The following is a 12,406-nucleotide window of genomic DNA, read 5'->3' as shown; positions in this document are numbered from 1 at the left end:
TTTTCCTCTCACCCTCCGCCGCCACCCGACACACCTCTCTGACCTTCAATAAACCAAGTGACTTCCGAAAATGAATTCTGCGTGAAGGGGCCCTGCGCGCAGTTCCTCCCCCACCCCTCTGGAGCCGGAGGAGGCGGATAATGAGGGAAAGGGAAAGGCAGGGAAATTGTCTCCAGCCTCCTTAAACAGCTGCGCTCTGGTCAGCCAGGGAGGGGCTGGGCTGGGCGACTGGGCAGTCGGGGCTGGGGCTCAGGTCTCAGGTGGCCAATGCGCTGATTCATTAAATGTGTCCCTGACCGAGAAGTCGGGATCCGGTTCTTCACAGAAACTGGGAGCCTCTGGAGATCTTGTCTCCACAGAGGCCCTGAGGTAAGCCGGAAAAATGAAATTTCCTTGTGCCCGGGCTTTGGGACAGGGAGTCACTTGGGCTTTTTTTAGTCACATCCGGGCACCCCCAATTCCATACACCACAGGGGTAGGCCAAGGCTGCGGCCAACTGCACTGTAGCACTGTCCTCCCGTTGTTCATCGATTTGCTAGAGCAGGCACCAGTAACATCTCCATTGGGAGACTTCTTGTTACTGTTTTTGGCATCTCGAATATGCCACAGGGAGCTTGGCAGGCTCTGCCAAGTGGGCGGGATATTATCGGTAGCTCTCCGAGAGGAGTGGAGGAATCGAACCCGGGTCAGCCACGTGCAAGACAAATGCCCTACCTGCTCTGCTATTGCTCCAGCCTAGCATACCACAGTGCCTTAAGAAAAAAAAACAAAACCCTAGGTCAGGAGAAAAAGCTCAGAGGCCAGGTGCTCAGGTTCTGCAAGTAATGGGAACTAGAATTTGATTCCTGGCACCATTATTTTTTCTGTGTTACTGAGCTAATCGCCCCACAGCTGAGGCCTGCAGCTGGTGTCACTTACAGGGACCCCTGCCCTGCCCGCCAGAGGCAAGCTCTGGCTGACCACTTTTTTTCCCCCCGTGTCACTGTCATTTTAAATTTTTGTTCCATTTCCCACAGTCTCACATCATGCGGTTGTCCTGGCTTCTGTGGAGCATGCTTAATATTGATAAGGGGCGTTTTGGATAGTGCTTTCCATCACCCTCAGTGACCTTCCTCAGAGACTCAGTCTCCACCTTTAGGGGCTCTTTATTTTCAGTCCGATTTAGGGCTGTGCTGCGGGAGCGCGCACAAAGGCCGCCTTTGTTTCTGAGTCTGGCTTTGCCTTCCCGGCTTTCAGGAGCTCTGATCTCCGTCTGCCGGGGCATGCATGCCTCTTCCCAATCTCTGCGAGCGCCGTGAGTCTGGGGTCCTCCTGCACCTCATCCGCAGGCAGCTCACAGCTCAAGCAGTCACGCCGGCAGGAGACCTGATGAACTCGTCTTCTTGCGTGCAGATTAATCTTGCTTTCTGCGCGCCAGCCCCTGCCTCTGGCGTACCGGCTGGGCTTGGAGTCGCGCGCCGCGCTCGGTCCCGGGAGGCAGCCCAGGAGGATGAGGGGCCCGAGCTGTCTCTGGGGCGCTGTGCTTGGATTTGGAGGCAGGTGTTTGCTCGCGCTCGGGCCAACCTCCCCCGCGCTGAATCCGTGATCCCTGCTGTCAGCCCAGGGGAGCCCGACTGGCTGTGCTGGGGAGCTGACCCGAGCCCGGCCGCCCCCGTGCTCATCTCCTGTTCCCGGGGCCTAAATTGCCGTCACTGTCCCCGGGAAGTGTCTGGTCATTTTCCGAAGCAATTTCAGAAAAATACGCAGCTGCTGCTCCAGGCTCCCGGCCCTGCTCTTTCTTTCCCAGGGCCCAAGGCACTGTTTCTGCTGGGTTCTGTGGCGTCGCTCCTGTCTTCCCGTGGCCCGCAGCTGTGCCATGGATGCTTGTTCCCGGAAGGGGAGCCTCCTCGCCTCCAATCCCTTCCTCTGTCTTTCAAGCCCCCAAGTGCATGTTTTTTCCCCCCTTTTGGAATGGGCACACCGGCAGTGCTCAGTTTGATGCTCACCCCAAAGCCCTTTGTTGGGGATTAAACCCAACAAAGCATGTGCTCCTGGGGTCAGGTGAGATGGTGCCTCCTTGCTCTTCAGCATCCCATATAGTTCCTTGGCCACGGTCAGAAGTGATTCCCTGAGGACAGAGGCAGGAGTAAGCCCTGAGCACCTCTGGGTGTAGCCGAAACACAAAAACCTACCAACCAACAAAAACAAACGTGTGCTCTAGTGCATTGCCCTTATGCTCCAAATCCTGAGTGTATGTTTTCATCCACTGATGCCTATAGGAGCCTTGGTTGCCTCACCTGTGTGATAAGACTTGAATGAGCTTCATGACGGTGGAAAAGCTGGAGTTATGCTCCCTGACGTTTCCCCCACCCCCAACCAACATACTATAAGTCTAGGTGGCTTCAGCCTCAGAGGAGTAGTCTTCCAGAATGACAAGAACCCCGATGGAGCCTTCCAAGCATCTCAAGAGCTCATTTCAGCCATGTCCTGGTGGAGGAACTTGACCTTCCTTTCTCCACCCATTGTCCCAGGTGACCCTCCCGCCCCAGCACACAGCCCCTTCCCTTCAGCCCAGGATGTGAGGGTGTCCACTTGTTGCGTTCTAGTTTGCATATGATGGACAGATCCAGGCCAGCTCTGTGCACCTTTATCCTCATCCCCCGACAGTCCCCAGCAACAGGGAGGGGTAGCTGCTGAGGCAGCCTCAGCTGGAGACTCAGCTCCCCGGCTGAGCTGTGGAAGCTAGGAGGAGCTGTCTCAGCAAAACCTCCTTTCCCTGCTGTTTGGCAGATTTGTGAACCAAATGAAACACACCTGTTCTACCCTCCACCGCCTCCCTCTTTCATCACCTCGAGCTTCACATCAACTCTTTCAAATCTGCTCTTCCCAGAGATCAAGGGGTGACCAGTTTCCCCTGCCATGGCTCTGCTTTCCCCCCAGTCTCAGCTCCTACCCAGCTCAGTGAGATGCTTTGCATCATCAAAGGACATTATTCATGGGGGACCTTTGCTGAAGCTTTTCAGCCTGAGGCCAGGGCTTGGGGGCAGGGAGGCATGGGGTTGGAGGATAGGCGCTGACAAAGAGATGTGAACCTGGAGGGTTCTGTCCTCAGCATTCAGTCCAGCACATTCCTGCTCCTGGATTTCCTCCTGGGGGCTTGCCTGGTCAGGATGGGGAAGAAGGGGCAGTGGAGATGGCTGGTCAGTGAGGAACTGAGTTACTGTGAAGCACTCATGCCATGGATAAGTAACCAGCCTCCCGTGACCTCCCCTTCTCCCTCCCAGAGCTCCCTAAACTTGGAGCGTGCTCCCCTGCAAAGCCCACACTGCCCTAATATCAGCGTAATTAGGTGGGTAATGGGAAACTTTTTCATGAAACCTCACACATAATAAAGGGCTTCATGTACTAAAGGGGCTTAAATGCTGCCCTCACTGGAGGGTGGTGAGAGGAGTCCTGTGAAGTTGAATGACTTGTGGGGGCACTGGGAGCCAGCTGGAAGCAGGATTTCAGGACCCTAAGCAGTACTTGGGAGGGTCTGTGAGGATCTAAGTGGGTGGGGTGCCATACAAGAAATTGAACTCAGTGGGCCTGGAGCACAGAGGGTAGGGCATTTGCTTCGCACACAGCTGACTAAGGTTCGATTTCCGGCATCCCATATGGTCCCCCGAGCACCACCAGGAGTAATTCCTGAGAGCAGAGCCAGGAGTAACCCCTGAGCATCACTGGGTGTGACCCAAAAAGCAAAAAAAAAAAAAAAAAGAAATTAGATTCAGGTTTCTTTTTGGGGGGAGTGGTCACCCATATCTGGCACCTTAACTCCTATACTGTATCTCTCCGGCCCATCAGCTTCCATTTTTGGTGCTATAGATAAATTTGATCTTATTTTATTTTTGTTGGTTTGGGGGCCCTTCCTGGCCGGGGGCTATTCCTGGCTCTATGCTCAGAAGTGCCATCTGACAGTGCTCAGCCAACCCCAGATGGTGGGGAATTTGAGGCAGGGTCATGTCTACCCCAGGTGCATGCAAGGCTAGTACCTTACTGCCTGCACTATCTCTCTGGTTTTTGTTTTGTTTAACTTTGCTTTTTTGAGGCTACACCTGGTGATGCTCAGGACTTATTCCTGGCTTTGTGCTCAAGTCCTGGCCCTTAACATGCTCTACTCTGGTGGTGAGTGTCAGGCAGAGTATATGTAAATTACTTAACATGCTGATTGTAATGCATATGTGAAAGGAAACACCTAGGAGAAGGTCTGGGGCTTGGAGTGGGCAGTACTTTCAGTCACATGGTGATGGGAGAAGGTGGTGGGGGTCTTTGTGCTAAATATACAACAGAGTCCAGTTCTCCTACAATCCTGGCATGGAGATGCCCAAGGTTCCAGATCTCCAGTTTCAGAGAGGAGGTGACTTCTACCCTTGGAAAAGTAACTGTTCTGTTACTGAGAAAAATTCACACACTGCAGTTGAAGGGAGAGGAAAGACCCGAGAAATGGCTTGCCTTGCAAGCGTCTAACCCAGGTTTCATCCTCAGAACATATGGTGTCTTGAGTCCTGACAGGAGAGAGAGCTCCCTAAGGAAGAACTAGAAGTAAACCCTCCACACTGCCAGGTGTGGCTCAGAAACAAGCAGGAAAAAAAACTGGAAATTTGGATGTAGAAGAATCTGAATTAGAGGCTGTTCTCTGGTAATTTTCCCCGAGCATGTGACTGAACTTTTGAAGCCTCAGCTGCTTTACTGAAAAAATAGGAATATTTTCTCCTCACTTCAGTGGTGCTGAAAATCAGATAGATTGCCTGAGGTGAAGCGCCTTGCCAGTGTTGAGGCCAGCCCTCCCTGGAAATGCTGAGAGACCCAACGACCTTTGTTCCCCTAGGTACCATGCACCGTGATCTGAGTGCCCCTGGGAACTTTCTCCCCGGAGTGTGGAGTAGAACAAACCATCTCAACCGTGTGGGGTGTGGATACGAAGTGCAGAAAACTGAGGGAGGAGAAGCCCATGCGGCAAGGAGAACAGATTGAGGCGAGCCTCTAGGAGGGAAAATAGAAGCAATTAAAAGATCAACACTGGGGCAGGGTGAGGCAGGGAGCACTCAGCTGGTATGTTCACCCTCCTTTCCCCGATTCTAGCAGTTAGAAGTCAAAGGTGCACTAAGTCAGGATGATCGTGTGGCAGAGTCATGGGGACTGGGAGAAGCAGCGATAGTGACTATGGGGAGGGAGGGAGGGAGGTGGAGGCTTTCTGCTTTCAGTGGTCAGGGGTTAAGGTAAGGGGAAAGTACCCCCGGCCTCTGCGATGGGTCAGTTCTAGCTGGAAGGAGGGCTAAAGGGGTCTGGAAGGGGTGCCAGGCTCACCTTCCTCTCCTTAGGGGCCTGGGTCTGGTGTCTCAGTGGTGGAAGAGCCCCTGGAGCCCCTGCTGGGAATTATTCTCATTCTGGCAGTCAAGGTTTAAAAGTGAAGGTTTAAAAGGACCTGGAGCTGGGAGTGACAAGGAAAAAGAGGCCTGGCATATCTTTAGCTAGAGTCACTGAGAAATTTTGTCAGGAATCAGACAACATTTGGTTAACATGTTTGGTTAGAGAAAGAAAATTTCAACTTACTGCTGGTACTTGTGAAGGGTGTGTGTGTGTGTGTGTGTGTGTGTGTGTGTGAGAGAGAGAGAGAGAGAGAGAGAGAGGAGTGTGTAACTTGCATGAGAATGTGTGGATATGGATGTGAGTGACTATGTGAGAGTGTTTGTAATATAGTGTGTGAGAGCTTGTGAGAACGCGACTGTTGTTTTTTGTGTGTGTGATTGTGAATGCATGTGTGAGTGTGACTGTGTGAGATAGTGAATGTGTGAGAGAGTATGACTGTGTGAGTGTGTGTGTGAGTATGAGTGCCTGTGTGATATGACTGTGTGAGAGAGATGAGTGCATGTGAGACTGTCACTGTGTGTGAGTTTGTGAATATGTGTGAGTGTGTATGTGAGAGAATATTGTGTGTGCATGTGAGAGAATGTGACTGTGTGTGTTTGTGTGTGTGAGTGTGTGACTGTGTGTATGTGTGTGTGTGTCTGTTGCTTATATTCTCTTCCGCCCCCCATCAGCCCTCCCCCTCCCCTCCTGCCACACTGGGATTGGTGACTCTCAGCCCCTCCTCTCAGTTCCCCCAGACCCTCCCAGATTCTTTATCAGAGCTGGGCCCTAGTTCTTGCCACATCCCCAGAAACCCTTCACGTTTGTCTCTCAGCACTGCGACTGTGGGGAGCAGGCTGTGTCCTGGCAGCTCCCTGATCCTGCTGGACCACCCGGCCCTGGGCACGAATCTGCTCTACAGGTAGGCTGAGCAGGAGAAGGGTGGATGGATGGGAGCTGGCACCAAAGACCAGCATCCAAGACAGGGGGGAAAAAAGGCAACAGGCTGGGACAGGGAGCAGGGCATTGGGAAGGAAAGCAGAGAGCTGGTCATGTTTGCAGCCTGTGGTGCTAAGTCTTCCAGTCTTTGGTTGGAGAAAGTTTTTTGCATAAGTCTTGGGGTACCCAGTGCTGAGCTTTAGCATCCAGGAACCCCCCTCAAGCCGGCTAAGGACAGACCTGTGTGCGTCCTGTCTCTTCTTCCTGCGGAGCCCTGAGCCGCTGCTTTGCAGCCTCATGGCGCATCCTGGAGAGGTCTGAAGGAGGAGAAGCTGTACTGAGCCAGGGAGGCCCCTGCGGCTCAGAGGTGCTCTCTCCTACCGCGGGGCTTGGGGGAGGGCTTGGGGGGGTTGGGGACACAAGGTCTGGCCTGGTGCTGGTGGCAAACGTCTTCTGGTGGTCCTGATTGTGCTCTCCCCCTGCCCTGATCGTGTCTTTCGGCCCTCGCAGGCATCATGAGGAGAGCCCTGCTGCTCGCAGCACTCCTGGCCCTCAGCCCAGCTCCCGGGGCTGTGTGCGAGGAGCCACGGGAGCAGGTGGTGACCAGCAGGGGCCACAGCAAGGTAAGCTCAGTCTTGGGGCTTGCCCTGTCATCAGCATCCTGGGAGCCAGAGGTCTGCCTGCCTTCAGCTCAAGGGGACGCTGGGGGTGGTGGGAGTTACCTGGGACCCCAGCAGGGGGTAGAAGTTCTTACACTGGTGCCTCCCGTTCTCCCAGTCGCTGGGCGTGTCTCTGTCTCTCCCTTTGCACATCGTTCCATTAGCTGATCATCCAGAGCTTTGGTGCCTGGATTTCAGGCCAGAGTGGGCTGGAAGGTTCTCTCTGGGTCTGCTCAGATTCTGTCCCCTCAGGGTGAGTGTGGGGGGCACATGGTGTAGATCCCCCAAACTTCCCATGTTATAGGAAACACAGTCAGTATTTCTTTTCCAGATGGTCATTTGTATGCTATTTGATCTATTGCTTGGGCATATAATTTTATTTTCAAAATTCAGGTCATTTTTCTTTTTCTCTGCTCTTCTACCATGAGTCATTATGGTTTCTCCTCAGATCCCAGCCCCTTTTCCCTAGATCTCCTCTAGCCTCTGCTTAGCCAGAATAGGGGGGGGAAAGAAAGAAAGAAAGAAAGAAAGAAAGAAAGAAAGAAAGAAAGAAAGTTCCTCAAAAAAAGAGAAAAGCAAGTGGCATAGTCAGAGTAGGGGTTCTGGGAGTGTAGTGGGGGGCCGTCTTTCCTAGGCTACGGAATGATAGCAATTTGGGACAGATGCTTTTAAGATGATTATAGGAGGAACTTTTTACAAATTCAGTGTGTGGAGTCTAAATGCCTCTCCAGCTCAAATCTGTTTAGCATCTCATTGCAGGAGGTGGGCAGAATATTTGAACAATTCAGGGAAAGTGGCTGCCTGGGAATTTCCGTGCTGTCAGAGAGAGATGGGCATCTTCTCCCAGTGGGTGAGCTTTCTCTGGGCACACCAGGCTGGCAGCCTTGCAAGCGGCAGCAGCTGCATCAGATCCGAAGAGATCAACACCAATTCAGCAAAGACACGAGGAGTACCAGATGTGGGCTGGACATGCCCCCATGTCCAGCTCCAGAATACCTGGGTAGATTTTGCTGGGACTGACTCCCTTGGAGAGCTTGACCCTTTTAGTCAATGAAAAAGAAGTTTCGCTGTTTCTGTTTCCCTGCCCCAGGACTGCCAAGATGAGAAATTGGACTGGGAAGAGGGCAGAGGGTGCCTGTGTAACACTGAGCTGTCAGGGGGCCATTCTGTGTAGCGAGCCCAGACCTCCAGGCTCTGGAGAAAGCCCTCCCTGAGATTTAGGATGAGCTTCTGCATGAATGTCTACAGCCACAGTGCCCTGGGGTGGGGGAGTGGGGGCTGTCTAACCAACTGTGAACTGTGTCCAGGTGGCTGGAAAAGAAATCACTGAGATAATTGAGAGCACTGTGTGGATGCATATCCAGAGTCTGGGATTCAGCTGTGCTGGGGTGAGGGGTGGGAAAAAGAAGAGGTGTCGTTCTGTGCATGCTGCCTTCTCTGTGTTCTGAAGCTGGGGTGCAAAGGGAAAAGGAGAGAAAAGAGAGAGCAGAACTCATGGGGTGAGAGGCAGGGGGCACAGGAAGAGACGCTTTCATTGACAGGGCATTAAGGGTCATCTTCAGGGGCAGGAGTCAGCGGCCTTAGTCCACCCTCCACAGTGGGTCCACCTCCCAGAGCACAGGCCATGGGACATTTGTTTTGTCTGATGGGCTTTTCTTGGGAGAAGACATCACGCTCACTCAGCATAGGGTTGCCCCACCCTTGCACAGAGGCTCCTCATGAACCAGTGAGAGAAGAAACAACAGCCTTTCCCCCAGAGAGGTGGCCACACTGGGACAGGCCCCAAGGACAACCCTTTGAGTCTAAAAGGAAGGAGCATGATCAATAGTCCCAGTTTTCTAGGGACCATGCCAGCTTGAATATTGAAGTTCCTCTTCTCAAAAGAACTCTTGGCCCTGGGCAAACTGGGACCATTTGTTGGCCTACAGGGGTGCCCACAACATTCCTCTACCAGTTCTTCTCAAACATTGCTATGGATGCAATTGTCTGAAGTTCTGAGTAAATGCAGATTCTGTTTCAGTAGGTCTGGGGTAGGAGGAGAATTTCTTTGTGGGGCACAACCAGCAATGCTCAGGTGGACCATGAGGTTCTGGGAATCTAACCTGGAGTTCCTGCATGCAAAGTATACATTTCAGTCCTTTGAGCCACTTCCCAGCCCAGATTCGTTTCTACAGTGCTTGGTGGTGGTGGTGGTGGTGGTGGTGGTATGTGTGTGTGTTGTGAGGTGAGGGGGTAGGGTGGGGGGGTGGAGGAGAGTTGGGCTACACCTGGATGAACACAGGCCTAACTTCTGGGATCAGGGATCATTCTTGGCTATACCTGGTGGACCTTATGTGGTATCAGGATTCGAACCTGAGTTGACTGTGTGCCTTATCTGCTGTGTTATCTCTCCCATTCCTCTACAATGCTATTAATGGTGATGGGGCTAGTCCAGGCACTTCGAGAGCCCACTTCTTTCCCAGTATAAACAGAAAATCCAGAAAGAAGTCAGGAGTAGTGTTAAGTTGTGACACACTCAAAAAGAGCCTGACCCCTGCCAGGAGTGATCCCTGAACACAGAGTCGGGAGTAAGCACTGAGCATCGCTGCATGTGGCCCAAAGATAAACACACACACACACACACACACACACACACACACACACACACACAAGAAAGGCTATTTCTAGTGGAAAGAGAAGCAGGTTAGTTGTGCACCTCCTGCCTCAGCTTCTTTGTTTCCTCCCTGAAGGACACGGATCCCTACCAGCTGCCCCCATCACTGCTCCGGAGACTCTACGACAGCTCCGTCCCCCTGGAAGGGTTGCTCAAAGTGTTGAGCAGGGCGAGTGTGGGTAGGTGACAGCCCCAGGAGAGGGATGTGCAGGGCAGAGATCTGAAGATGAACCGGGTTGGGAGGCTCCTCAAGGGGAGGGAGATGGGAGACCTCCATCTGCTTGAGAGTTGCATTCGGGAAACTTTCTACTCTCCACCCTTACCACACTTGTTCTTATTTTCGCAGGCCCTAAGGCATCTTCACTGACTCAGAAACGTGAGTACCTTCCTCTGCCTCAGTCTCTGATGACCACTTGCCCAGTGTTCTTTGGGCACCCCCTCCTACTCACCCCAAGTCCTTTGGATGGTTGGGTTGCATCGCAGCTAGTGCAAAAAAGTGACACTTGCCATTGCTCACCAACTTTTCCTGAAAGTGAGAGCAGTGAGTACCAGGAGGAAGTTGGTGGCGATGAGAGTGCCACTGGCCACTCAGGGGGAACCAACAGAATCTCTTGGTGGAAGAGTCTAAGCCAGACACCTGCTCAGGCAAAGAACTCCAGAAATGTGGAGGAGAGAGACATGGGAAGAGAGAGTGAGTTAGGGACTAGCCTACTAGCTGAAGGGAGTCAAGCTATGGTGATTTAAACAGAGCAGGGGCCCGGAGCGATAGTTCAGAGGGAAGGGCGTTTGCCTTGCTGTGGCCAACACAGGTTTGATCCCCAGCATCCCATATGATCTCCTGAAAGAGCCAGCAGTAACCCCTAAGGTAACTCCTGAGCATTGTCAGATATGACCCAAAAAATAAAAAATTAATAATAATAAGAAAGAAAGAAAGAAAGAAAAGAAACCGACTAGAAACCCAGGCTCCAGCATTGCATGCATCTGGCGAAACGCATCAAGTCCTCATCATGACTGGCAACAGTGTGGGTCCTTTCTCTGCAGGTGACATGCATGATTTCTTTGTGGGACTCATGGGCAAGAGGAACACCCAAGTAGGTAAGCCTGGGTGGGGGCTGCACTGGGGAGGTTTAGACACGGCAAAGAGGGTGGACGCCAGGGCACGCCTCTTGGTCTTCAGAGGGAAAAAATGGAATTGAAGTGCAGTGGATGGCTTCGTTAGCCCTTAACACCCAAGCAGCTTGGTGCTCTGGCTCACTCTGCCTGAGAGCAGAGAAGATGGCCCGTATGATGGTCCTGCTGCTTTGAGAGGTGTCAGCAGGCCCAATCCCTGTCCTTCACCTCCTAAATGTAGCAGCTTGTCTTACTGAGCTGCCCTATGTAGTTGCCCTTCATGGGTAGGGTGAGGGTGACCCTGAAGCTGCTCTCTGCTTTATCCCAGACACCCCTGTGGATGTGAACCAAGAGGAAGCCCCCAATTTTGGTACCATCAAGTATCTCCCCAATGTGGAATAAGGTAAGGATTGTTAGTTCCAGGAAGGAGGGAGCAGTGTGTGCTTGTGTGTGTGTGTGTGTGTGTGTGTGTATGTGTGTATGCGTGCGCTTGTGAAAGAAAATTTCTCATGCTCCCCAGTTTGTCCTCAAAATACACTGCCAGCATCCAGCACTGAAAGGAACATACAGGCTTGTGTGTATACACTTGTGGGTGTGGGTTTGTGTGTATGCATGTGTGCACATGGGCGCGCGCACACACACACACACACACACACACACACACACACACACCCCTCTTCTTCATCATATTCCCTTCTACCAGGGGTTTTCTATGAAGATGCTCAACTTTATCCTCATACCTGCACAAACAATTCACCCCCAGGACAGGCTGACCTATTCAAATTATTTGGAATCTTCTGTTATTGGGTCCAATGTTTAGTTCTATGAAAGGGTGATTTAGGAAGAAAGGTAAGGAGTTCACATCTAAAGAGGGAACAGGGGCTGGAATGATAGCACAGAGGGTAGGGTGTTTGCCTTGCACGCGGCCGGCCCAGATTCAATTCCCAGCATCCCATATGGTCCCCAGAGCACCGCCAGTAGTAATTCCTGAGTGAAGAGCCAGGAGTAACCCCTGTGCATCGCCAGGTGTGACCCCAAAAGCAAAATAAATAAATAAATAAATAAATAAATGAGAAACAGCTGTGGAATGGTACCAAAAGTCTTTCTTGCCCCTAACTACTGGAATGGATAAATACCTGGCTTGAATTTGAATCCTGGATCTGCCACTGACTAAGTGAGTCCCTATGGCCAAATTCCATAAATTTTCTGTGTCTTAGTTTCCTTGCCAGAAGAGTGGGGTTGATAATATTATGTCCCGGGGCCATGGTGTTGAGGATTTAGTAGAGACAAAGTATTCGGAACAGTACCCAGAACACAGCATTATGATTATTGCAGTCTGGAAGGTTTGGGGAATGTTCTAGTGCATCCTCTGGTGAGCTTTGGTCTGCCGGCCTTGTGCTGTCTGGAGATCTTGTGAGCATAAATGTCCCCCTGGAAGTGTTTGGTCAAAACACAGAAACTTCCTTCTTAACATATTTTCCCACGCAGCAATAGCAGCTCACTGATGGCTTTCCTTGCAGTGTCTTCCAAAGGAAGCCGGTGGGGGCAGGCAAGGACGGCGGGGGAAGACTCAGTTATCTCAGAGACTCCTGCCCTTCCTCTTGAGTCCCTGTCACCTACTTTGTGAGCTCAGTGGAGACGACAGTGGGACAGACATGGACTCTTGACAAAGCGG

At 52.0% G+C, this 12,406-nt stretch overlaps 1 protein-coding gene across 1 annotated transcript; it reads left to right on the top strand.

The window, feature by feature from the left end:
• Positions 1-6,169: 6,169 nt before the first annotated feature.
• On the top strand, positions 6,170-11,133 carry TAC3 (tachykinin precursor 3). The gene is made up of 6 exons (XM_056117594.1): positions 6,170-6,292; positions 6,820-6,932; positions 9,698-9,800; positions 9,968-9,997; positions 10,663-10,716; positions 11,060-11,133. The coding sequence occupies exons 2-6, from the start codon at positions 6,825-6,827 to the stop codon at positions 11,131-11,133; spliced, it is 369 nt and encodes a 122-aa protein (XP_055973569.1). The 5' UTR covers positions 6,170-6,292; positions 6,820-6,824.
• Positions 11,134-12,406: the final 1,273 nt, after the last annotated feature.

The sequence above is a fragment of the Sorex fumeus genome, unplaced genomic scaffold, assembly GCF_029834395.1.
Source record: "Sorex fumeus unplaced genomic scaffold, SorFum_2.1 ptg000035l, whole genome shotgun sequence".
NCBI classification, from domain to species: Eukaryota; Metazoa; Chordata; class Mammalia; order Eulipotyphla; family Soricidae; genus Sorex; species Sorex fumeus.
Note: the sequence above shows the minus strand (reverse complement) of the source record. Positions and strands in the feature narration are given on the sequence as shown.